The sequence below is a fragment of the Nematolebias whitei genome, chromosome 6 (genome assembly GCF_014905685.2).
Source record: "Nematolebias whitei isolate Nwh7 chromosome 6, NemWhi1, whole genome shotgun sequence".
Classification (NCBI taxonomy): Eukaryota; Metazoa; Chordata; class Actinopteri; order Cyprinodontiformes; family Rivulidae; genus Nematolebias; species Nematolebias whitei.
Genome location: NC_056503.1, coordinates 10418170 through 10445610, shown reverse-complemented (window position 1 = coordinate 10445610; position 27441 = coordinate 10418170). Strand labels below are relative to the sequence as shown.

At 38.8% G+C, this 27441-nt stretch overlaps 1 protein-coding gene across 3 annotated transcripts in view; it reads right to left on the bottom strand.

Annotated features, from left to right (window-relative positions):
• Window positions 1–1259: 1259 nt before the first annotated feature.
• Window positions 1260–27441, bottom strand: part of fam168a (family with sequence similarity 168 member A) — a 42753-nt gene continuing 16571 nt past the window's right edge. Inside the window, exons 2-9 of one of the 3 annotated variants that reach the window (XM_037677373.1) lie at window positions 21138–21245; window positions 20400–20491; window positions 16290–16328; window positions 16022–16102; window positions 9218–9363; window positions 5626–5812; window positions 5357–5483; window positions 1260–3415 (exon numbers count right to left, since the gene is read on the bottom strand). In XM_037677373.1, the coding sequence (XP_037533301.1) occupies window positions 5371–5483; window positions 5626–5812; window positions 9218–9363; window positions 16022–16102; window positions 16290–16328; window positions 20400–20491; window positions 21138–21199 (720 nt within the window). In that variant the 5' untranslated portion in view covers window positions 21200–21245 and the 3' untranslated portion in view covers window positions 1260–3415; window positions 5357–5370. The remainder of the gene's footprint in view (window positions 3416–5356; window positions 5484–5625; window positions 5813–9217; window positions 9364–16021; window positions 16103–16289; window positions 16329–20399; window positions 20492–21137; window positions 21246–27441) is intronic. The other 2 variants (XM_037677375.1, XM_037677376.1) reach the window with 2 other exon arrangements.

Sequence of the window (27441 nt, the reverse complement as noted above, 5' to 3'; positions counted from 1 at the left end):
TTGAAAAAAATAAAATATAAACAAGAATATTAAAAGCACAAACAGTAGCTGCCACATTGATGCAACCATGCTTAGCTAGAAATACATTACTGTACCACTTGTTTAAATATACTGCAGGTTTTGTTTAAACCTAGAAATCCAATGCTATAGTGAAAGACACCTGAATATTTATGCATACCAATTACTGTATGATCATTTGACCAAAGGGAGAAGAGCTAAAACAAAGAACCAAACAATTTAAACCAGAAATACTGACAAACGTAGTGGTTGGTTAAATAATAGTCCTACTGTAGAGTAACTTCACTGCTGCTGCAAGAAAATCCTGTTTTATTTCCACTCTTGCAGTCAATTTAAAGCATTATTTAAAATATACAGAATCCTTAAATGGCTGGAAAGCTTCATGCCAATAACCTTCACTTGCTATCATATAAAATACATTATTTTATTCACTAGGGCTCAAATATATGTTGTTTTCCTCCGACAGCGGCATTATGCAACATCTTGAGAATTAACCTACTAGAGTACAAACATCTGGACTAAGAATACCTCAAACACTTGTTTTATTTAATTATATAAATTGCTTCTTCCTCCACTACAAAGCCTAAGTACCTGTTACTTAGCATTAAATTATAGTAGTATAGTCAAGTTTTTTTTCCTTTATCTTATATTGTGCAATATTTTCTCACAATGTTAACCAATACCCCAAACGTTTGATATGTTTTTAAGGTCTTAGCAGTAACTGTAATAATTATTGAATGAAGGCTCCATAAAACAGCCTCAAATCCATTATTAAATATTACAACAAGAAGCGGTTTTAAAAAATGCTGACAGAATAATTACTGTATGCTAAGAGCTGGAGGCGTTCCCTCTTATTTTATTGCAATAATCAAACCACTTCTTCCACATACCCGCACAGTAAATGCTTTTTTTGTGTGTGTAATAGCGATCTATGATCTACAGATAAAGTTATGATGTGAAACTTGGTGTGAAGCCTGAAGAACGCCACAGGCCTCGCCTAAACACTAAAGTGACAGTTCAGATCTTTTGCAGTAAGGGAGTGGAACAGTTATGAACAAACAGTGTGTAACCTGTAGATCGCTCTGTTTGGAGAAAAGGAGTTTATTTCTGGATAACTGGATTGATGAGCTAATGGCTAGTCTGAGCAGACCAAAGCCCAAAGTGGATCGTTGCCATCTTAAACAACTCTAATCTAAAAATAATAATAATAATTTCAAGGGGTGAACGGTATTATCGGCATGGTATCGACTGATATTAGCAATAAAGTAAAATATCGGACATTCCCTCAAAATAACTCACCAATAGAAAAGGTGCCCTTCTTTTAAATATACATTATATATTTATATACTGTTGCATCATCTGTATTTGGTAGCAGGCCAAATTGACAAAGACCATGCAGAATAATGTAGTATTTTAATTTCACAGCAGAGAAAGCTCTGTATTTTCTGTAAGTGGGTTTAGGGGGAACATATCGGTATTGGTATCGGCCAAATAAGTTTTAATATATCGGCATATCGGATATTGGCCAAAAATCCAATATCATGCATTTCTAATAATTTCAAAGAAGTTCATGCAAAAATGTTTTAATAAACTTACATTGCCACCACTTTCACATATACTGTTATTCATGTTAGCTGGAAATGGCCTGGGCTAAATGTGAAGTGCTATAGCTAACTGCTGCTACTATTTGAGCTTTCAAATAACCATAAATTTCTATGTAACAAAACAGAGCAATGCAAAATTGTCAGTGACATAATCCATTTTGGTCCAGTCTGGTAAAAAAAAAAAACAACAGAAGTACAATTTTTCACCAAACAGGTGAAGCCTGACCCTTACAACAGGTAAGATATTAATTGTTCATAACTTTCCCACAAACCCCCGCTTCAAAAGAGGTGACGCATCTCTTTAATTCCCACTGACAATCTATCCAACACCCAAATCCACTGAAAGCGAGGACCAATAAACACAATTTGATGCAATACTATTCAAATCCATCCAGCAGTCCTACCTACAAATGTATTTTCTGATGCATATCCAAAGTTGGTATGTAGTAATATTGTTAACCCTCATGCTGCCCTTGGGTCAAAATGGCTGACACAGCCTCAGTTTTAATACTGAGGCTTCATGGGCCGTTCACAATTACCCAAAACCTCATTTGTTGTGTTTTTATTTGTCTGAGGAAAGGACGAAGCAGGTTACACAATCGGTACATTTTAAACAATATTAAACGTCAAGTCGTCTTCCTTCCTCTCACTGTCCTCCTCTCCTGCCTGATCCCTTTACACTCCTGCTGGCCATGTCCACCACACCACCCCAGAAAACCACGGCTGTTTGCTCGTTAACCACTGGAGGCTCCGTACAGTAAGTGCTGCTAAGTCATTGTTTTCTGTATGCCAAACAAGCTCCTGTGTGTGCATTTGTGTATCTGTATGTGTCATGGTGTGAATGACGCCTCATGCTGTTGACTGTTTATATAGTCCCCCCCCCACCCCCACAAACCCACCCCATCCACATTAACAACACAAGCTGAAACGACCCAAACATGTCCGAAACGTTCTCTGGCTAAGATTTTAACAGTATCACAACATACCAGTCTGCATAGTATGTAGTATGAAGTGCTTGAGTCTTTTATTTAGTGTGTACTTGGTACAACGTCAACACAGACAAAGTAAGACACGTGATGCGTTGTGGTCGGTAAGTGCTCACAGCATTGACTAACACTCACGTGAACAGGTGACAAAAGGGACGACGGACCGTCGGACACAAAGCTACGCGCTGGAAGACGACTGAGGTCGAACTGAAAAATGGAACAAATCAGGCAGAAGAGGATAAAAATGAACTTTACAAAAACAACTGGAACTTTACAAACAAAGAGCCTAATCATGGTAAAACCCTGTGCTGATATCTATGTGTTAGAAAATTTGGCAGCATTAGTCAATAGCTGTAGTGACTGATGGGGACGATGATGACGACGAAGAGTTAAGTGCCTGATATTTTTCCAGCCAGCTGATCATCATCACCCGCAGCAGCAGGCGGGACCACACACACCAACAACACAGAAACAGGAGCGACCGACACCCGTGATAGGTCGAGAGTCCTTCTGGAGTTCCAATGACAGACGCAGCAACAACAAAAATAAACAAAATTAAAACAGGAAATTCAAAATAAACAATCAAAATAAAAAAGGTAATGACTGGTTGGCAAATAAAAAGAAAAATCAAATCAAATCAAAAGCAGCTTTTGTAAATACATCAGAGAATGTCGCTTGATAACAATAATAGTAAAGTGGCTGTTGCACTTTAGTTTTGTTCTTGCAGACAGGTGACGAGTTCTCGTGGTTACCGCTGGGAGCTCGTGTAACATTTGAGCGAGTTGCATACGATGGTGGACTCCAGATCTGAAACAAGAGCAAACACGAGGAACGGATTTAAAATGGCGTCTGAGCAGGACGAGAAAAAACAGGAAAGAAATGGGAGGTTTCAGACTGTTTGAGTGCGACAAGCACATTAATAAAAAGGAACGAAGAAGAGGGAGGGTGGAGAACAGACGGAGGAGAGAAGACCAAGGTGGAGGCGAGAGTACAGGTGCTGGTCATAAAAATTATATCATGAAAAAGTTGATTTATTTCAGTAACTACATTCAAAAAGTGAAACTTGTATATTATATTCATTCATTACACACAGACTGATATACTTCAAATGTTTACTTCTTTTAATGTTGATGATTATAACTGAAAACTAATGAAACCCCAAATTCAGTATCTCAGAAAATACTTAAGACCAATAAAAAAGGATTTTTAGAAATGTTGGCCAACTGAAAAGTATGAACATGAAAAGTATGAGCATGAAAAGTATGAACATGAAAAGTATGAGCATGAAAAGTATGAACATGAAAAGTATGAGCATGAAAAGTATGAGCATGAAAAGTATGAACATGAAAAGTATGAACATGAAAAGTATGAACATGAAAAGTACGAACATGAAAAGTATGAACATGAAAAGTATGAACATGTACATCACTCAGTACTTAGTTGTGGCTCATTTTGCCTGGATTACTGCAGCACTGCGGCGTGGCATGGACTGGATCAGTCTGTGTCACTGCTCAGGTGTTCTGAGAGTCCAGGTTGCTCTAGTGGCCTTCAGCTCTTCTGAATTGTTGGGTCTGGTGTATCACATCTTCCTCTTCACAATACCTCATAGATTTTCTATGGGGTTATGGTCAGGCCAGTTTGCTGGACAATTAAGGACAGGGATACCATGGTCCTTAAACCAGGTACTGGTAGCTTTGGCACTGTGTGCAGGTGCCAAGTCCTGTTGGAAAATGAAATCTGCATCTCCATAAAGTTGGTCAGCAGCAGGAAGCAGGAAGTGCTCTAAAACTTCCTGGTAGATGCTGTGTTGACCTTAGACCTCAGAAAACACAGTGGACCAACACCAGCAGATGACACGGCCCTCCAAACCATCACTGACTATGGAAACTTGACACTGGCCCTCAAGCAACATGGATTCTGTGTCTCCTCTCGTCCTCCAGACTCTGGGGCCTTGATTTCCAAAGGAAAGACAAAATTGACTTTAATCAGAGAACATAACTTTGAACCACTCAGCAGCAGTCCCAGGCGAGACACTTCTGATGCTCTCTTGTTCAAGAGTGACTTGACACAAGGAATGCGACAGCTGAAACCCATGTCTTGCATATGTCTGAGCATGGTGGTTCTTGAAGCACTGATTCCAGCTGCAGTCCACTCTTTGTGAATCTCCCCCACATTTTGGAATGGGTTTTGTTTCTCCATCCTCTCCAGGGTGCAGTTATTCCTATTGCTTGTACACTTTTTTTCTACCACATTGTTTCCTTCCCTGCACCTCTCTATTAACCTGCTTGGACACAGAGCTCTGTGAACAGCCAGCCTCTTTAGCAATGACCTTTTGTGTCTTGCCCTCCTTGTGCAAGGTGTCCATGGTCGTCTTTTGGACAACTGTCAATCAGCAGTCTTCCCCATGATTGTGTAGCCTACAGAACTAGACTGAGACCATTTAAAGGCCTTTGCAGGTATTTTGAGTTAATGAGCTGATTAGAGTGTGGCACCAGTTGTCTTCAATATTGAACCTTTGCACAATATTCTAATTTTCTGAGATACTGAATTTGAGGTTTTCATTAGTTGTCGGTTATAATCATCAACATTAAAAGTAATAAACATTTGAAATATATCAGTCTGTGTGTAATGAATGAATATGATATACAAGTTTCACTTTTTGAATGTAGTTACTAAAATAAATCAACTTTTTCACAATATTCTAATTTTATGGCCAGCACCTGTATATTTTAGGGTAAATACACTCACATGATGGGGGCGCTCTACCAGTGAGGCGGTACATAGCTGTAACCAGGCGTTCCCTGGGGCCTGTAGGTTGGCACAGTAACTGGGTGTGCTCCAATTGGGGGGTGCTGGGGTGTCGTCAGCAGGGTCCCTATGCAGATTTGGCAACAAAAATGGGAAATCAGTTATGGGTATAATTGGTCCCAAACAAATTATAGCACAGAAAACAGGAGAGAGAAGTGGACGTGTATTAATGCGTCATCTCTGAAATGTGGACTAAATCTTAGTGGTACCTGCGCTCATGGCCATGGTTGTCCCAGCTACCATCCCCATGGCAGGCATGCCGTTGTTGCGAGGTGCGGGAACGGTGACGGGGGCAGGGTAGAGGGCTGTGGAGGGGATGCTGTTGGGCTGCACCACAGTGGTGTGATGGATCACATGTGGCTGAGCTGCGTACACAGGTTGGGTGTAATATGCTCCCTGCCCAGAGAAAACACACATGGGAAAGCTTGTTATTCCTTTACAGGACTCCTACACATTTGCCAGTTCAACATTCCAGGCCTTTCTAAACTTTTTATTTAGATCACTTTGGCAATTCTCCAGTGATTTTCGATGTCTAAGAACAATCACTTTCTGTACAAACGTTTCTATATTTCTGCATCAATATGACCTAAACCATCATCAGATCTTCACACAAGTCCTAAAGTAGATAAAGAGAACCCAGTTAAACAAATGAGACAAAAATATTATACTTGGTTATTTATTTATTGCGGAAAATGATCCAACATTACATATTTGTGATGATAAAGTATGTGAACCTCTAGGATTATCAGTTAATTTGAAGGTGAAATTAGAGTCAGGTGTTTTCAATCAATGGGATGATGATCAGGTGTGAGTGGGCACCCTGTTTGATTTAAAGAACATGGATCTATCAAAGTCTGATCAACATGTTTATGGAAGTGGATCATGGCAGGAACAAAGGAGATTTCTGAGGAGCTCAGAAAAAGAGTTGTTGATGCTCATGAGGCTGGAAAATGTTACAAAACATCTGTAAAGAGTTTGGACTCCACCAATCCACAGTCAGACAGATTGTGGACAAATGGAGGAACTTCAAGACCATTGTGACCCTCCCCAGGAGTGGTGGACCAACAAAGATCACTCCAAGAGCAAGGAGTGGAATAGTCAGCCAGGTCACAAAGGACCCCAGGGTAACTTCTAACAACTGAAGGCCTCTCTCACATCGACTAATGTTGATGGTCATGAGCCACCATCAGGAGAACATCAAATACACCAAATACTGAAAGCAAAGGTTCACATACTTTTACCATCACAAATATGTAATACTGGATCATTTTCCTCAATAAATAAATAACCAAGTATAATATTTTTGTCTCATGTGTTTAACTGGGTTCTCTTCATCTACTTTTAGGTCTTGTGTGAAAATCTGATGATGCTTTAGGTCATACTTATGCAGAAATATAGGAAATTATAAAGAGTTCACAAACTTTCAAGCACCACTATAACTCAATTCCTTCAGCTTCTTAGTTAAAGCTTGATATGTGCTGAGAGTATTCACCAACAGATGCTCTAAGCCAGTGGTTTCCAACCCTGGTCCTCAAGGAACACTATCCCAAATCTGCTCCAGCACACCTGATTCTGTGTACGTGATCGTAGTAAAAGTACACAGTACATTGTGTACATGACAGTAATAAAAGTACACCGTATAGTGTTGTCTAATGAAGCACCATCAGGACCAACATCATCTGAAGGTAGAGAGGAGTTTTAACAACTTTGCTGTAGATTACTTTCTGTCATTTTAGTGTTTTCGATTGAGGGTTTGTAAGATATATTTAAAAAAATTACAGCACAGGAAGTCATTTGCAGAGTACAAATTAACTTAAAATACTTTTTTTAAATTTGTCTGACAGATTTCTCCCCTAAAATGATTATCTCATTCAAAGGGATTATATTTACTGGATTCAGCTCATGTTGTCGTTTAATACATTTATTTTTAATGGTCATTTATTAAATTGGATTCATCACAGTACAGTTACCTCTCAGGATGATTTCAAATATAATCCAGTTTAGCTCATCCAAACAGACACAACATCTTGTTGTCGCCAAAACACCATGAAGAAATTAATTTAGCAGATGTTTATGATAAATACAAACACCTGAAACTGACTCTCAGAGACAGAACTTTGTGAGTTTGGTGGGAAAAATTTAAGTTAACTGGAGACACACCTTTACTATAATTTCAAGCAAACAAATGTTTTTAAGTGTTAATCTTGTTAAATTCTTGTTATAGTCCTTCCGTGCACTCCTGCGGCCGCCATTTGGCAGCGATTTTTGGCACAACACTGGTCCACATTTCCTGGTGGTCAGCGGTGACGCATAATAGATGCGACTTATACGGTGAAGCGACGCGTTTATGTATTTTTCCACTTTATTAGACACATTTGGACTGATGCAACTTACAGGGTGGTGCGAGGTGTACAGCAGAAGACACGGTAATGTACAAAACATGCTGCTTGTCTGAGCCAACTTTCTTTTTTAACTTTGAAGTTTAATCTTTTTAAATAATGGGAGGGGGAAATAGTCTGGAGAAACAAAAATGTCTCAGTATTTTACTTTCATTTCAATAATACATATCCAGACTTTTTTTTTGGGGGGGGGGGAGACTTCCAGCCTTTGTAGGAATAAGAGAAGACAGAGCTTTATACTGCAGTTATTCATTATTTATTTAGGAAGCCTCAGGAGGAACATGTTTTCACAAAAGTAAAAAAAAAATCTGTGTCTTGTCTGCATGCATCTCAAATCAAACCACAGATCTGGAAACTAAATGGATCTGTTCCAATGGGGTGAAATAAACCTTAAAGAGTTGATTTGAGCCCGTCTGTCCATCACGGCTCTACACACCTCAGAGAGTAATACATAAAGAATTAACACCAGACTACCATCAGTGTTGGTGCTTCAGACCAACTGCTTCTTTTAATTTAATTGTTTGAGACGAGGCTCACACCAGCACAAAGTCTTCATCAGAGTCAGAGTTTCTTTATTGTCATTCGCACCTCATGTGGTACATGTGGTGGAGCGAAATTATGTACACAGGGTCCCAGTTACATAATTTCGCTCATTCATCTAATCCAGTGCTAATTTTTAAAAATATAAATCAGACGGATGTTGTGGATTTTTCCTGCTTTAATTTGTCTCGACAACAGAAACAGGTGAAATTAAAGACGTCTTCAAAAACGCCCTTTGAATTTGTTTATTGCAATAAACAGACACAGGCGTCACCCTGCCTGCGGAGGGAGCGTGTACAACAGAAAGTTCAATCCAGTTTTATAGCTTGTTCACGTGATGACAAAACACAAGGAAAATGGGTCAGAAAGGAACTGTGCTGTGTTCTTTGATAACTCTGGTTCATTTAGATGAAACGTACCACTCAGACAAGATATCAGTCATGAGATGAATTTGTTCTAGTCAGATAAACACAGGATGCATGATGAATGATTCACCATTATTCCAAAACACTCTGAACATAGTATTTTTCGACTAAGACAGGCACATAAATATGAATTTTATATTTACGGTAAAGTACAAAAGTTCTCCATAACAAGGCAAAAATAAATGAATGCTCCGTTTATTAGTTAACAAGAATTTAGAAAATTGGAAGACTTCTTCTGCTCAAAGTGTTGCCCAGATTGCAAACCATTTGGTGTCACTTTGTTCAAACTGCTTCAGTAAATTATTTATAACTAGAAGAAAAATGAACAAGACCAACGAGGCAACACTAAATTACAAACAGGACTGTGTGAAACGGAGGCGGCAGAACAGGTGCAACTAGAACGTCACGTCCCTGCAGTTGGTTTCTGATGTTCTTACCTGTGCGTAAATGTTCTGCTGAGGGTAGGCACTGCGGATGGGATACATAGCTGTTGGGTATGGGGTGGGAGTGGGGGTGTAGGGAGGAGGAGCTCCATTTGACTGAGTGGGGGGAACTTTGTATGGGGTTCCTGCTGGAGTATATCCTAAAAGAACAAGACAAGAGAAAGGAAACAAGATTTATTTTATTTACGTTTCCACGTAGAACTAAAGGTTTGGACCAAAAAGGTAACTCTTAACACTTGTGTGTGTAATATTTTAAGATGAACTGAGGACCTTGTCAACACGGAGTTGTTAGGTGAACAATAATGCGCTGATAATACTACACAGATGCTTTTGATTTTTAAGAAGAGAAAGTATGCTTTTCATTTCATTTCACTCTTCAACAGCTGAAGGAGATTTATTGTCTGATGAAGGGCAGGAAAGAGTATTTTCCTGGAAAAAAAATGGTGACCTGAAAAACACTGATAAAAGCAATAAAGATGAAGTGGAAACATCTAACTGCTGATAAGAGGCTGAAGCTCTTTGGAAGCTAAAAGGACCTACAGCGTTAAGGTGATCACTATCTGTCGGAGGCCACCACAAGTAAATCCTTTCTTCCTGTCATGAGTCGTCGTATGACTTCCTGTTAATGAAAATGACCTTTTCTAGTTGCCTTTATGCAACAAAGGTCATCGGTACATTCATCATGCTTCAAACACTTCTGACTTTCCTGTCCTTCAGATATTTAAAAAAGGATACTGCTCTTTCAATCTTCTTTTAAAGTAAAAGTATTCCAGAAAATACTGTTTGTTTTGTTACACAATTAAAGGAGTAAGTGTGGACCATTAGCAACCAGCTAAGCGTACTGTACTATCAGCGTTTAATGAAAACAAAACACCTCGTGCTTCCCCGACTTCTCCCCGAGTAAATCCTGAAACTCCAGGAGATATTTCAGTTACACAAAACGCTCGGAGCTTAGAGACTCAGATGGAGGGCACAGTCACGTTCAGAGAGGACAGCAAGTACAGTACGACCATCATCCCTAATAATTACAGTGTACAGCGGCAAGGATACATGTTCTTTGTATAGAACGTGCACACGTACTTAATGATACTAGAACACTAGCATTAATGCATGTACATGTCAAAATCTCAGAAAGATCATCTTTTTATCAGCAGATCAGTGTTCAGATATCTCCTCTTTATTTTGTGATTTTTCTCCAAGTCCTCAAGTTTCAATATCTGGAAAATGTTAAAAATCATTTTCCAGGTTTTCCCTGATTTCCAGAGTCACTGGGAACCATGACTACTAGTTTGCATTTTTACTGATTGTATTTCTTTTAAAGTCCACCAGATGGGGGCCGGTGCGCCCTAAAAGGGGATTTCAATTTGAAAAACAAAGCCCAGCATATTTTTTATGTTTAATTAAAAAAAACAGTCTCGTTCAGCAGGTTTTGTTCAGGCTTCCTTGTACTATACAAAGGATGAAGAAACAAGCTGTGCAGGCAGCGTAAACGCACTCGTAATTAATCACAGATGAAACCAAATGGACAAGAATCACAGCAAAAGCTAAATAAATCATTTCAAATGGGATCCTCGTCTAACAGAGAGAACGCAGGAGGTTTGTGAAGGCATCCTGCTCAAACAGCAGCTTTCTGTGTTTTCGTCTCTGTGGAGCGCAGTACCTCTGAGCATCCACCTGGAGGAGCCTGAAGGTCAAACATGCTACTAGCTAGCTGCTGCTGAGCTTATGAAAGCCCTTCTCTCCCACAAGGACAAGGAAACAAAGAGATGCTGGGAGCTGCTCTGTGGCTAAAAGTCTGTCTGCGCTTGGATGTTTGGGCATGCACACACACACACACACACACACACACACACATGCTTTCACAGTCGTTCTTTGCCTTAACACGCATGCAGGGCATTAAAGAACAACGGTGGTGACAATTGCACAAAAGCCGTGCTGATAGAAAACAGTTCATGAATGGTCTTGGAGAATAATGACCAAATCACCTCTCTAATCAGACCACAGCTGGCCTTGTCTGGAGGTTCTTTGTTTTTTTTTTTGTCTAGAATAAAAGAAATGTCGCAGTTTTAATGCCACGGTGTATTAATTCCTGAGAAAAGCCCGGGGAAGAAAAATAAACTTGCGATCAAACAACAACACGGGCTGAACAAAGAGGTTCAGGTTTCTGGTGGAACAAAGCGGGCCGAGCGTCGCCTTGGCAGATCTGATTTTTCTGTTCGACTTTAAGAAGGTAAAACAAACTCAGGGAGAGGACGCAGCTTCAGAGGTAGCACGGATAAAATCCAAAACACCCACTGCTTTTGTAGCACACGCTGAATTTAGTAGAATAGAAAACGACTTAATTAGTCTTAATCCCGTTTGCTAACAACATTTAATCTTCAAGCATCCTTCAAATGATGACAGACTTCATAGTCTTTGTAATAATAATACTTTATAAAATTCAACGAAACTTAAAACGGTCATTACAGCATCTCGTCATCAGACTGAAACAATGATGTTTGCTCAATATAGAAATATTACAAGTCGCATGCTCTGTATTCTACTCTCTCTTTGTGCACAGAACACAGATCGTACCTTGAATTTATATTTATTTTAAGGTTTATTCAGTTGATAGTATTAAGGCGATACTGAATCAGTATTCAGCATGATTTTTGCTCCTTTGATTTTTTTTATTATACTGAATGAATGATAATGTATTATTCACTGCCTTCCAAACCAACAATAACCATTAATCGACTGTATTGGACATTATTAATTTTTCCATCGCAGCATCATCTAATGTGATAAAAGCTCCGTCTGTAGCCCCATCTGCTTTAGGGAGCAGACAGTGAACCCCAGCAGAAATGTATCTGCTGCTGTACAGCCACCGACAGCTGCTCATGGCTACTTTCCCACTCCTCCTCCTCCTCCTCCTCCTCCATTAATGCCTTCAGGCTGAGAGCAGCATTTACTCCATATTACCTCGGAGCTACCTTCCAACTGTAATGATACTTTGATTTTAACAGCAATGTTTGGTTTACTACAAATGTGAAACCATACACGGCTCAGGCGGTTATTAAATATGGAGGAAAGCAACATTTGCTTTAGGTTAAGTATGCATTACAGATAAACTCAGCGCATCACTATACTGTGATACAGAACAACCACTAGGAATGTGCGACATATACGGTACACAGTAGAAACGATAGAAATTTAGCCTACGATATAGATCTGACTTCTACCGGCTAACTGCAGTAACAGCAGACTTGCCGTAGTGTTGCCGTATTCTGATGCATGCGCAAAACGCTGTGTTCCATCGAAAGTTGTTTTTTCCATCAAAAGTTAAAGTAAGCGTTGGTCATCTTTAGAGCAACCTGCTCTCTGCTCTCTGAAAAGAACGCTGTGTTGTGTGATTTTACTGCGAGACCCTCTGGTCAAAGCCACAGACTCATTTTGTGTCGGCTCTCCTTAAAGCAGAAGGAGTCGCCCACTAGAGGTTTGGAGGGTGAAGTGTTTCAGAGTAAAATGCTGCTCTGTTGATGTTCATTTATTAAGACTGGAAACTGTTAAGAGTTAACAACATATTATTTAGTTTAAAACATATGACTAATACTACATTTGATATATTTTGCACTGTTTTGCACTACAAGAAAAGAAGCCTAATACTTGATTTGTTTATTATTTAAAAACTCTCTGGACCTAGTAGTGGAATTTTTTAAATTCAAAATATATGATGGCAAAAGGACATCCTATGCTTTTTAAAAACTCCTATTAAGTTTTATACCAAAAACATATTGTGATATATATCGTTATCGCCACCCTTCACAATACACATCGTGATATGAATTTTATGCCATATCGCACATTCTTACCAACCACAGTAATGGATCCTCTTGGTAGAAAATTTAAATTTCATTATGAAATTTTAATAAAAGAAATTAAAGCGTTAGGGCCAGACTTTACTTAAGCAGAGGCTACATTTTATTTCACAACACATAAAATTACGATCTTTTTTACAACAGACTAAATGATGTGGTTAGTTTCAGTTCTGAAAATTATTTCACATTAATGAGCAACAGTTTTGTTTCAGTTGTTCAAGGTTATTTGGATTATGATTATTTCAAAACCTTTCAGCTTTAAAAATACTAGGGGTGCAGAAAAAATTTGATTTTTTTAAAGAATCTAGATTCTTAGTCCTGGCGATTCTGAATCGTTTCTAAAGGCCCATAAATCGATTTTAAAATGCATTTTTAAATATTTTTTCTGCTCTTACTTCCCGTTCGTCCGCCGTAGAATTGAGCCGTGTAGGCCACCGTACAGCAAGCTAGTTAGCCAGCTCTCTTTATCTGAATGGAGCCTGCTAGCATGGAGGAGGGAGACAGCGCGATTCAATCCGCCTCTTTGTTCCGAGGGAAGACAGAGCTTAACGAGAGCACGGTTGTTTACAAGAAGTGTAAAATAAAATTGCGGTACAGTATTTTGGAAATAGGACAAAATGCATGAAAGATGAAAGCGAAGCAGCCGACCACGAACTCTACAACAAACTTCCAGGCTTCCCCCAAAGGCAGTGAAGAGTTCCCTCTCCATCTCCTGCTGTATCACAAAGGATTTATGAGCAGACAGCTCAGTGGAAGGTGAGAGGTTCAGGTTTATTTTTAATACAATGGATCCAATGTACGTTATTCCTTCACGTAGCTTTATTTTATTTTGCGATAAAGCAGCAGCAGCACAACTTCACCGTGAAACAACAAATGGGAGAAGCTCTGATGCAGCTGCAGCTCAAAGGTAACTGCTTTTTCTCATATTATACTAAAACTTATAGACAAGTTGTACAACAAACGTAATGTAATTTGTATTTTGAACAGGTTGAAGAGGCCAGATGAGACACATCACCTGGAGTCAGGTCTAAATGATACAGTTTATAGTTTATAAATTATAGTTCAGAAGAGATTCTTGTGCAAACTTGCACAGGTTTTGAAATTTTGTTAAATATTTACTAAATATGAATCAATATGGTTAAGACTGAAGTCTGTATATTTCATGTTAGGTTAAGTTTTGAAAATATAACAAGTGTTAGAGCAATATGGTTAAAAATAACTGAAGTCTGTATTTTATGTGGAGTTAAAGGTTAATGTACTATGTTAGGCTGAAGTCTGTTTACTTTTATATTTATATATTTTGAATTATTTGTCTGTGATGGACTGGAGACCTGTTGTCCCCCGCCTCTCACACAGTGATGGCTGATATGGGCACCAGTGATACCAGTGACTCAAAAAGAAAGAAGTGGATAAAGATGATGGATGGAAGAATTATTTATCCTAGATTTTTATTTTATTTATTTATTTAATTTTTCTTTTTGTGAAAAATTCAGGCAACTAAGCTAACCTAATACTGGTAATTTAAGTTACAGAATTTTATGCACTCCTATATTTTTTTCCTATTTTTGGTATAAATATAAAATAAATAAAAAATATTTGATACAGTAAATAACCTAAAAGTATTGTTTTAAATAAATGTTCTATTTGTTTACATTGTTGTTTAATCTTTTCAGCTTGTCAGCTACATAATTGAAACAAAATTTATGACCATTTCAATTGAAAAATTGATTTTGAATTGAAAAATCGATTTTGAATCGTATCGTGACACTAAAAATCGGAATTGAATTGGATCGCCAGACACTGAGATTCGCACCCCTAAAAAAAATACACCTTTTTTTTTTTGGCACAACTTCTACAAATACTAGTTATCCACTGTGGCCCAAAGGTTGTTATTGATAATTATGCTTATATTTCCATGGTTTGAAACCCTAACTTCTACCATTTGAATTATAGTTTATAAAAATAATTGAGGCAGGTGCATTAATTGGCCAGCCAGTGAACAAGACGAAGGATAATAAATCAGTTCAAAAGGCAGGCACATCTGTGGCCAGCTAAATGTTGTTGCACTGCTGGGTTTGATTTATTTATTTGTTTTTGCACAATACCAATGAAGAATAAAGAAAAACAATCAAAATATTATGCTAACATTTTGAAAGAACAATGCTGCGTTTATTAATGGTAATGTATAATTTGTAGTTTAAAGAGCTTTAATTTTTTTTTGTTTACACATAAAATGTTACTTATATAGTAAGAAAATATGATCAGTCCATGCTAAGAACTGTACTAAACGCCAGCCTTTATCCCCCCCCCCACACACACACACACACAATCACATGCTGTTACATGAGCAAATATTCTACGTCTGAAAAACTTAAATGGCACCTTTTTTGTTTTAAATTAGTTTGAGCAAAAGTGTGTTTACATTTTCAGCTATATGATTAAAAGCTGTGACGCTCACCTGACAGTGCAGGTTCCCAGACTGCACAGGTAAATGTACACTTAGTGTCTGAATCTTTAATTATGAATGTTATAGTTAATTATTCAATTCAGTTTATTTGTACTGCGCCAAATCACAACAGAAGTCGTCTCAAGGCACTGCACAGAAATATTCATATTCATAAAAATCACTTAATAACGTTATTTATCTAAGGAATTATTTCAATATTATAGTATTTTTAACCATATCAGCACAGCTAAGTGTAGATAAAACAAACCATCTCTATACAAAGTAACAGCAAAAGGAAAAAAGGGAGATTTCTATAAATAAATAACTTGTGACTGAACTACAATGGAGCCTTTTCAGTCTGCTGGTTTTGATCATCTGTTACTTTTTTCAAAGATTATCCATCATAGGAAGATTTATTTTCCAAGAGATGACCAGATTAAAGACGAACAGGGTGTGTGTATGTGTATCTGCATGTGTGTTAGTGTAAGAGCTCACCTGGTGGATACCCAGGACTCCCAGTTTGGTAGAGGTTGGGAGTGTAGGTGGGAGCTGTGGCAGGATAAGCTCCTGGATAGCCTGGAAGAGATGAGCAGGTAAGTGGGAAAATGCTAGAACTGATAATGTAATAAACTGAGGGAATATCAACACACACACGCACACACACACACGTGAGGCAGTATTTGGTTTGAAGCAGGATGTGCGCAGATGGCACTCATTAGAAAAATGTCTGCAGCAATAACACAGTCAGTCGAATGTGTCTTACATTCACCGCTTTGGCAGACGAGACACACCTGCCCATTTGCTGTGGGAGGAGAGAAATTCAGCAACATTAGAATGCATAAAGACACGCGCAAGGGGGTAGACACGCACACACAAGCTCGTGCGTCATAAATCACACGTCAGGGGAAACAAAGATTCTCTAACCTGAGAAAGTTCTCTGGTTTAATGTCAACACAGACTCAAAGAAATGGGGAACAAATGATGCAGACTTGAGAACAGAAGCTGCTCCCACCGTTCGACTGATTTCCAGCCGTGCAGGAGAACCGTTCAGTGTTTGAGATATGTAGGTTTGGTTGCTGTACACTAAATCACACGCAGCTACAACAGGTTTTTTACATGTCTGTACAAAACGCTGCATTTGTAAAATAAATAAATAATAATCTATTACCTAAAATGCTGCTGCCAGATTTCTGACAAGAAATCACAGTTCTCCAATTTTAGCTTCTCTCTAATGTTTTTTAATTTTTACAACTATTTCATAATAAAGATTGTAGTGTTCCTCGAGTGCTCTCAGGTCAGCTGATCAGCTGCTCCTGAGTGTGCCCAAAACAAAGCTCAAGCTTAGAGGCGAGCGTGCCTTCGCTGTAGCAGCTCCTAAACTATGGAACGGTCTTCCTCTCCACATCAGACAGGCCTCCTCGCTGCCTGTTTTTAAATCCCTTCTTAAAACTCATCTTTTTTCCAATGTTGTTGATTGTATTGTTATTTATTTGATACTCCTTTTACTGTTTCAACTTTTATTGTATAGCTGTTTATGTTTTATTATTATAATTTTCTTGTATTTGACTCCTTTTTGTGCTTTTTAACTCGTCTGTACAGCACTTTGGTCCTGTATGGGTGCTTTTAAAGTGCTTTATAAATAAAGTTGGATTGGATCGTAGTATTTGCCTAACAGAGCACTTCACTCCCAGACTGCAGGTTTACTTGTGGTTCCTAGAGGTTTTAAAAGTAGAACGGGGGCAGAGCTTTCAGTTGAAGCATTCTGTAATGTACTGAATCTGAATGTAGTGAAATATATCAGGATTGAATTGTGTACGTTTGGATTTGAACCTGGCTCTGTTTAGGCTTACCTCAGTTTTTAGCTCTGTTCACATGCAAATGATCTCTGGAAATGTTCGCATTTTAAATGTTGATGGTGGCGAAAAACATAAAACAAACCTGTTTACACAGTAGTGCTGTGTTTGTTGAATCCGCTGTAGATGCTATGCCAGGCAGGGTTGCCAGATAGGAATGAGAATGATCGTACTGTTGATTTAAAATTACTGTATTTTGAACCAAACTATTAGGTGAGCTGAGTGAGGGTGCACTTTCTTGAAGAGGGAAGGTTGTATGAGGTGTGCGTTGTGATTGGTGCACAGAAAAGGAGGGGGGCTGACCATAAAACTATCTTGTAAAAACAGTCATTGTATATCTGGCAACACTGACGCCAGGCCACTAGCTGGGTTTTGTCTTTTAACGAGACGTGCGTGAGCAGAGTGATTTCAGTCTCGAGCATGAAAACTGTTGCACCCAAATGGTGAATACACAAATGTTCGTTTGGACCCAGGTTGAAGTTAAGTTGCTCCAACATGTCGAGAAGCACAAACAGCACCCGGCCATTGTTACTGATGTTTAGCTACTCGCGCAAGTGCAGCCAAGTTATTGACTGCAGCCGCTGGCAGCGTGAATAAGATTTGACACGTCGGTGTGGGGTCTAGAAAAACCTCCACTCAGACCTGGATTAAAAAAAAACTTCTGTTTCAGAGAAACTGAGCTCGTGTTACGAACTGCGACGGAGAAGCTACGATTTCACTCAAAAACGGAGTCAAGTAAACTGGACTTTACTTTGAGATTTTGTGTAGTACTTTGTTGTGAATCAGTGCTTAATAAAAAATATTTATCTGCAGTTCAAGTATTTTGATCTTTGGTTTGCGAGCGCTAGTGGTAGATCAGTTGACCACGTGTTAGCATTTCCTATCTATATATAAGAATCTCATCCCACAATGTTAAAGGAGGATTGACATCAACTTTGTTACTACTCTGAAAACAATTTCAGGGTCTGGCAGGTGAAAAAAATCTGTTTATAGGGCCAAAGGTATGAGGACATAATTACATCAAATATACTACAGTGTACTTGGATAAAAAGAATAAGGGTGAGGAGGTTATGACGAAAAGTACTAAACTTGTATGAATACAGAAAACAGCAAGTTTTTTTTTATTAAAGGAGGGGGGCATTAAGAGGAGCTGAAGTGTTGCCTGAACATCTATTCATCTACGTTCTAAGCCTCACAACTTTACCTAAACCATACAGAACCTCTCAAAACATGAACTGTATATGTTTTTAAGGTTGGTGAATATTTGACAAGAGGAAAACATTCAGAGTGACAGTTCACGATGTGCAATGATGCCTACCAGGGGCTAGGAAATTGAAAACAGTGCGCTTTTGTGTGTTGTCCTATTGTATTCAATTTTCTGCCTGAATGAGCCAACTGAAGGCCAGCGCTGACTTTTGTGTGTTCAGAGAATTTGAGCCAGTAACAAACACTAAAATTATAAATGTAATTCTGCTAAAAGATTAATTTAAAAACTAACTCAATGCATTTCACAACTCTCTATTTTTTAAAGACTTAACAGATTCAAGGTTTTAGGGTGCGCGCTGTCATTTAATCAGATTAAAGGGAAGTAAAAAGCAAAAAGTGGGCTCAAAAAGTGGTCGCTATAAGAGGAAGACGTGATGTTTTCACGTGTAGTTTGGCCCAACACGTCAGAGCATTAACTCTCCTGTTGTTTATGCAGATGTTGCTCGTCTCTAAGTTGAGTCATCACTTGGTTTGTTCAGCAGCCTCGTCCTGACAACACATCTGAAGCGCTTCTTTACCAATTACTAGGGATGCACCATCCAGTCAGATGATTGGAATCAAACAGTTTTAATCTTGACCTGTGACTGGATGACTGACCAAAAAAACACAAAAATTTAAAAAAATTAATTTCCCTGTCAGTAAACACACCATATCTAATCCACTGAGATGTGCTCGCAATAACTCGACTTTTGTGTGGAAGGTTTTACTGACTGAAAAGACTCAAAGTTAGCAACTTAGATCCTTATATACAGTTTATTTTTACACTTTAAATTTGTTGGATGTAACTGGGACCCTGTGTACATAATTTTGTTCCACCTCATGTACCACATGTGGTGAGAACGACAGTAAACCTACTTAAACTTGAGGTTGTACAAGGTGTTCATAGCAAAGAGAAGAAGTTCAAAAATGCACAAGGCTACTAACTACTTTCTTTGAAGGTATTTCTGTTGTTGAAATAGGATGAAGGTTTCCACTAAAGTATTTTGGGAGTAAAAAGACTTCAGTAGCAAGATCAGATTCCTCTGTTTTGCCTTTTTAAGCTTTAAACCTCCATCTTTGTCAGCGAGTTAAAAAACAGAGCTAAGGTGGGCTGTATTTATGAACTAGGAATAAACAGACTGACGTTTCCGTGAGCGATGCTAATCGCTCCAAACTCTAATAAAATGTTGGTTTTAAAATGTCATCTTATTTTAAACTTATTTTACTATAAAGTTGTGTGCAGCACAGACATTGCAAAATAAATATGTCTAATTTATGGCTGTATAATTCCAGTGACAGAGAGAAGCAGCTTTATGAAAAATATAAAACGTTTGTTATAAACCGTTTAATTGTCCATATAACCAGAAATTAGAGGAAAACAGATTTTGTAGTCTGTTAGAGGTAAAGATAATCAAAATCAACGTATAGAAATATGACTTTATTCTATAAACTTTCTTCTGTGCTGCAGATGGTTTGGTTTGCTCATAACACGATGTAAGTTGGAGTTTTGTCACAATGCAAGATCCCCTTCTGACAATCAATTACATATGAAGATGGACATATTCTTCAGCTCCTTTCTCTACACTCTGAGTATGCATACAATTAATGACCTGTAGCTCCCTCAGAAGGAGGTGCCGCCCTATCTGCAGTATTAAAACATTTACAATGTCACTGAGGCAATTAATTATTACTTTAAATGGTGTCTGTGCCATTTTTAACAGCATGTTCACAGTGGCAGACAAGTGATACAATGTGTGTCTGTGTGGGGGGTTTACCTGCAAAGGCCATGTTCTTAGGGTTTCCGTATGGAGTGCCAGGCTGAACAGGGCTGTAGACTGGGTTCATGGCTGAAGTTAATCTGTTTTTGCTAAGAAAAAGGGAAGAGGGTAGAAAAGGAGGAGACAAAAAGGAAGAAAAAAATTAAGGGCAAGGGACGTTAACTGATGTCGATGGAAGAAACAAAAATTAAAGATTACAAAGCACACGCATCACCACAATAATCCCTCAGATTGCTACAAGGACATTCATCTGAGAGCTTCTGCACAAAACGGAATAATTAAACCTCGTGAATAATCACTCTAAAGTAGGCTCAACATAGGAATATAGTGTTGGAATAACATCGAGCACAAGTGCAGAGAAAAATATAGAAGGCCACGATTAGTTGATGAACTCTGGTGTCGTCTCTTGTGCAGCATTAAGCACAGCTGGAAAGTTTGCCTCATATTTTATTACTGCACAAATTCATGGTAGGATTAGGCGCCACAGCAACACTGCAAGAGTAAAAAGATGAATGGCCAATAATAAATTCCCATGCTAGAAACGGTCATGGTAAAGATGCCTAATAACAGAGCCAGTGCATTAATGCACGTCCTCACAAGTCATCCTTCTTCCCTGAGAAGATGAAAATAAGACAAAGTACGCCACCATTAATTTCAGCTTACCTGCTCATTAGGAACCCGGGCATTTAAAAGTGTGTGCGCGTGTGTGAAGGTGTGTGCATGCGTGCCCCGTACCTCTTGTGCGTGTCTGGTTGATACATGAAACTGAATTTGTCTGTGGGATGCCCGCTCGCCATTCTCGCTGTATGCAAATGAGGAAGGAGTGGAAGTGGATATGCAAATCTGAAATTAAAACAGCGAGAGGTCATGATTACAATGAACACAGGAAAATATAGGAAAGAAAAACATAAATAGCAAAGAAAAGATATAAAAAAAACAAGCACCAGTGCAACAGCAAATGATTAGTGATAGCAGGGAAGAGAGCATTTCTGAGCAAGTGTCTGAGATAATTGCTGTGTCTTTAGCCACCCATAAAGCACTTAATAATTGTGTTTTATACAACCAAGTGTGTGAATAAATGCTATTTGTGTATCAGTACTTTCCATTTCACTAACAGTATTTGTGCATGTAGTTTCTCACTTGCTGTTTGGTAAAGCCTATAAAGTGTGTGCAGTTAAATGACAGCGAGGTATGAGAATGAATGCGAATATACATAAAAATACACAAGTGATGCGCTGCGTTTACCAACCACCACAAGCAGCAATGCAAACCATGATCCAGCCAATGAAAAAGCACAACAAAAACCCAGTGAGCAGGCAAGGGACTGCAAGCAAAACAACCAAACAAAATACAGCACGAAAAGGCCGAGTTCTGCACTGAGCCACAAAAAAGCATGATCCAGGACAGATATGGACCAGAACCACAAGCGTGTTTCAAAAAAATAATAATAAAAGAGGTTGTTTGTGAGCTGTGTGAGATTTGAGCTTATGTACTGATTAATAACAAAGGGGACGTGTATAAATGTGGCTCTGTCATGCGTGGCCATTCAGTCAATATTAAACTGATAATCGTTGTCCATGTTGTCCAGTGGACAAACTCTATTAGATAAAATCTGGTTGTCTGCCAAACTTTGTGGTTGTCCACAACCTTTACAATAAGAACGCAAAAAAAAATCCAAAATACATTTTTAATTTAAAAAGTATATTGCACTGTATACAAAGTTTATTTCCCGTATATATAGGCCTGTCACAATAACAAATTTAGCTGGGCAATTAACTGTCTCAGAAATTATTGCGATAAACGAGAATATTGTTTGAAACTTAATAATTAATTGCCATTGTTGTTTGGAGTGTAGTACCTTTTTGGACCACCTGATGGCAGTATAAGACTGTTTGAACCAAAGGATGGATAGTTGAGCAGCTTGTCTCTTTAAGAAAAATGGGAGGGAGGGCCCTTGACGTGACATGGGCTGCCATGGTGACATGGCAGATGCACGGTGATTTGAGCTCTTTAGCATAGCATTTTAATTTTCACACAAAGCTTTTAATTAAAAAAAATCAGTAAACAAGTTCTCAGCTTCTTTTTGCAGAGAAAAACAACTTTTTACACAAAGGCACGAGTTTCAACCGTGAATTTTGGAGTTTCGACAAAACAGAGGTTTTTTTTCTGAGGTTGGCCTGTTAGCTTAGCTCGTAGCTTAGCTTCTCAGCTTAGTAGCTTTTAACGATCCAAAAACGTGATTTTGGACGGTGAAAAATTATTTTAAAGAAAAGGAGAAAGGGAGGAGACAGTGAAGAGCACCGGAGTTGAACCTTTTGTCATCCAGTGTCTTCAGTAGAAAGAGAGACACGAAGAAATGATAAAGCCGATAAATGAAAATGAGGTCGATAATTTTCATTCATCATGCGATTAATTGATTTATTGTTTATCGTGACAGGCCTATGCATATACAAATGTTCTCAGTCAGCCATCTTGTTGACTGCTTTTAATTTCCAAGCTACTGAGTGGCAGACGCTTTCAGGAGTTGATGGAGTAGAACTTCTTTGTTCTCCTCGTCCTGGATGACTGAGAACATTTTTATACAGTAAACTTTGTTTATAGTGCAATATACGTATTAAATTACTACTACTACTACTACTACTATTATTACTACTACTAATTGAGCATGCATCAGGGTATTAAATTACTATTTTTCCACGAGATTTTTTTGGCCTTCTTTATTGTAAATGTTGCAGAAGACCAAAAAATCTTGGCAGACAATCAGATTCTGGGAAGAGGTTGTCCACTGGACAACCTGGAAAATTTCCTAATTTCTCTGAGAATATATAAAATAGTAAGCATATGTAAAAAATATATATATTTATAATCACATTTAATCAAAAACCGAGGTCACCCTGAACTTAGGCTTCACAATCAGGTAACAACTAAACACAAAGCTTTTTTAAAATTGTAGACTCAATCTCAGGATTCAAAGACAAAGTGGTGATTTAGACCCAACACATTTAAGCTTTGTTACAACAGTATTCAGGGTTTTGCACATCAGATGCAACAGTGTCAGCAATACGAAGCAATAACGGTACATGAGCAGCAAAAAACAATTTGATACGATACAAGTCACCTCTCTATCACGATAATACCATAATATAGTATTACAGCAAAACACTATATCAATAAATGAGACCAATTAACGGCCCTGTGATGGACTTGCGATCCGTCCAGGGTGTACCCCGTCCCTCGCACAGTGATTGCTGGACATGGGCACCGGCGACCCCCCGTGACCCAAAATGGAAGAAGCGGGTAAAGATAATGGATGGATGGATGGAGACCAATTAACCAAATGCAAATAAGTCTGCTCAGAAACTAGGCGTTTGTTTAAAATTCCAGTACACTTTGATAAAACCTGACTCACCACTACAAAAAAAGTCTAGTGTAAAATGAAAAAAAAGCCTTGTAGACAATGTTTATTTTACTCCCAGTACCTCGGCAGTAAAGAGGCTAAGTGTATTTTCTGCATTATAATAAAACTATAAAACATAAGTTACCAGATGTAAATCCCCCTCACAGCAGACAGCTCCACTACTTCTGGACGGGGAGCGGAGCTTGTAGCAGCTCAGACCTAGCATTAGTATCACAACGTTTCACTACAACCCAACAAAGCTGCCAATCTTCAATGTAATAGTTATGACAGTAAAATTAGAACATTTTGCTCTTTTTTCCACTTGGATGATTCAACTTCACGCTCAGGCCCTTTACCAGAGATCTGGGGACTTGAGGGTTCTGCACAGTATATTAGCCGTTTCTAGGACTTCACTCTTCTGGACAGAGATCTCTGAGATTGTTCCTGGGATCTGCTGGAACCACTCTTACAGTTTAGGGTCACAGCACAGTGCGCTCCGGTGACCACAGGGACTACTCAGGCCTTCACTCTTGTGCTCCTTCTTCATGATCTTAGTCACTTGAGATGGTTTCATAATGTACAGTTGGTTAGCCATTACCAGTTATATCAGAGCACCTTGTTAAAAATCTAAATAGTGCGCATAAAATTATTTATTAGTGGCTTGCAGTCTAAACTAACTCATTCTGAGCTAGGGCTGAACAATTAATTGCATTTGCAATAATATCGCAATATGATAAAACAAGATTTTCTAATGGCAAAGGTTACAATTTGACTAGTCACAAGATCTGGTTAGTGACTTGTGAGTGAGCGGATCGGAGCAAAGCAGAGCAGGGAGCGGGAAAAGTCAACACTGCTCTTTAACCAGTTGCACAATGGCGTCAATGGCGTCAGCTCAGGCTCGACAAAAGCTGATACACCTGAAAGTTTGGTACCAAGGAGGGGCAGCACGTCCGTTGTTTGGAATTATTTTGGCTATAAAGAAAGAAGGCGCTGTGCAACAACATGTATTGTGCAGAACCTGCCTCTCGAGGGAACACCACAAATCTTTATCAAGACTTGGAAAAACACCACAGAGCCATTTACGATAGTTGCATGGCTAGAATGCCAACGACCAGTGCTTCAACTTAAAGTACCGTATTTTTCGGCCTATAAGTTGCAGTTTTTTTGCATAATTTACATGCCCTGCGACTTATAGGCCGAAGCAACATATTTATGAATTTTTCCCCATATTTATAAACTATTTTTTGGCTGCGATACAAACTTTTTCATTCATTCTGACAGAAAAAAATTATTTGAGCAGTACCACTTTCAGCCACGTGATGGCAGCAGAGTAGTAATAGCAATATGGCATGCTGTTGTATCATGTAATAGGTAAACGTGGCTACAATGACAAATTCAAAAAACTTCCAAGACTAAAACAACTGGACTTTAATTATTATACTTTATACTTTCTTGTTTTTTTTCCTTGAACTTTTTTGAATTTACCATATCCTGAATGACTGAGAATCTTCACCAGCTATTAATGACTCAATCAGCCTGCCATAGTCTCCGCACCTTCATTCTGCTTGTTGCTTGGAACCATCAAACCTGCTGCACCGCCCCGGCGAAATGCAGCTGATTTGACCATTAAAGTGAATTCATTAAGCAAATGTTAGACTGAGACACACCTTTGCATAATAGATGTGACGCAGTGTTTCCCCTACCATTATATAAGCGGGGCGGCCCGCCCAGTCTACAGAACAGAGTGCCCCGTCCCCGCAGTTTAGGACATGTCTCCATCCGCCACCCCCCCGGACAAAAATCCCGGACGAGATGAGCACCCAACCATGGCAAGTTATCTAGGGGAAACACTGCGACATATACGGCGAAGCGACATATTTATGGACTTTTCCACTTTATTAGATTTATGGACTGATGCGACTTGTGGGGCGGAGCGACGTGTCCTGCAGAAAATACGATAAGCAAAGTACCAGCTGACAGGGATCACTGACCGAACTGTTCAAAAGTATTATTCTGTATAAGCACGATTCGAAACGGCACGCGGAAATAACTTGCGCTAGAACGGAGTTCATAGCTAAAGACATGATTCCCATTAATATAGTGAAGCCTGGGTTTACGGCTTTCATAAACACAATGGGTAAGCAGTACAGGATGCCCTCGCGCACAAGACAAGTTGATATCCCAGAGCTACACAAAAAATGCAGAAACAGATTTGCAGCAGAGCTGAAAACAGTGGAGTTTTTTGCAACTGAAACAGATCGACTTTTTACTAGTGTTTGTTCAAAAATGCATGAGAAGAAGACAGAGAAAAAATAATTGCATATTAAATCGCAATCGCAATATTGAGGTTAAAAAAATAATAATTGCAATTAGAATATTTTCCAAAATCATTCAGCCCTGTTCTGAGCCATATGATAAGAAGAGTGAAGCAAACTGCACAGTTCTGCAACTACTTCACCAGCGGGGTTAAACAGTTTGTGTTACTATTCATATATTCTAAACAGAAGGTGTCACTGAAAACAGCTACACAGCAGGAACGGCACTAGGAGCAGAGTCATGCAGGGGATACATTCAAACACAAAAGCAGCTACACAACTTGTATGCAGACGTTTCAGCTAACAAATGGACCAAATAATAATAGTGCAAAGACAAAGGATGAACCTTGAGTTAATTACAAAACTGCATCTATGCGCAGCTGCTAGACCAATCCAGTCGTGTTGTGCATGTACACATCCCCAATCAATACCCAAAGACACTGATCGAAAACACAAAACTGGTTGTTTTCTACTCATCTTCTCTGAAACGTACACCCTGAAATCTGAACCTGTGTGCATATGTGTTTGTAAAACACAAACGATGATGCATCAGCTCCAGTTCAACACTTCAATTCATGCCTCGCAGTGAAAGAACGTTTCAAGGGAATTGATTAAGCTGCCAGAACACAACTCAAAATACACTTCTCATCAATCTGCAGCATCATCTTTGGCTGATTCCTCCCTCGAACTCAGCTCAGCCTCCTACTTTTCATTCCCTGGTGCAGATCTTTTGGGGGTTTTTGTGTGTGTGATGCATCATTAGCTATTTCCACCTTTGTTCATCAGTAGTTCTACATTTAAACCTTTTTCTGAATTCTTAAGTATAACCTAAGTCATGATACACTTCTGAACAGCTCGGTTTTTAACTTGTCTTTATCATACTGTACATATTTTTGGTTGCGGTGGAGACCGCAGCACTTCTACAGACCTGGGCAGCTGAAGCAGTTTGTAAAATCTCTAGTAAAAAATCAAGTGCAATACTTGACTTGAATTTTAACCTTGAGAGACAGATTCATTCTGTAATTAAAAAAAAAGATTTATTTTTAAACTGAAGCTTTTATTTTAAGTGAAATTGATTTTATTTCATGTCTTGCTTTTAGTGAACCCCAACTGGATTATTCTAACTCTGTATGTTGGTGTTAGTCAGGCTGGCCTCTCAGAATGCAGCTTGTCTTTCAACACGATCAAAAAGATGTGAACATATCTCGTCAGTGCTGGCTTCCCTTAATCGACTCCCAGGTTGTTTTAAATTTTGATTTTAACGTTTTTTTTGATGACATAAGGCCTTGAATGGGCAGACTCCTGTGTATCGGTGCGACCTCCTGCA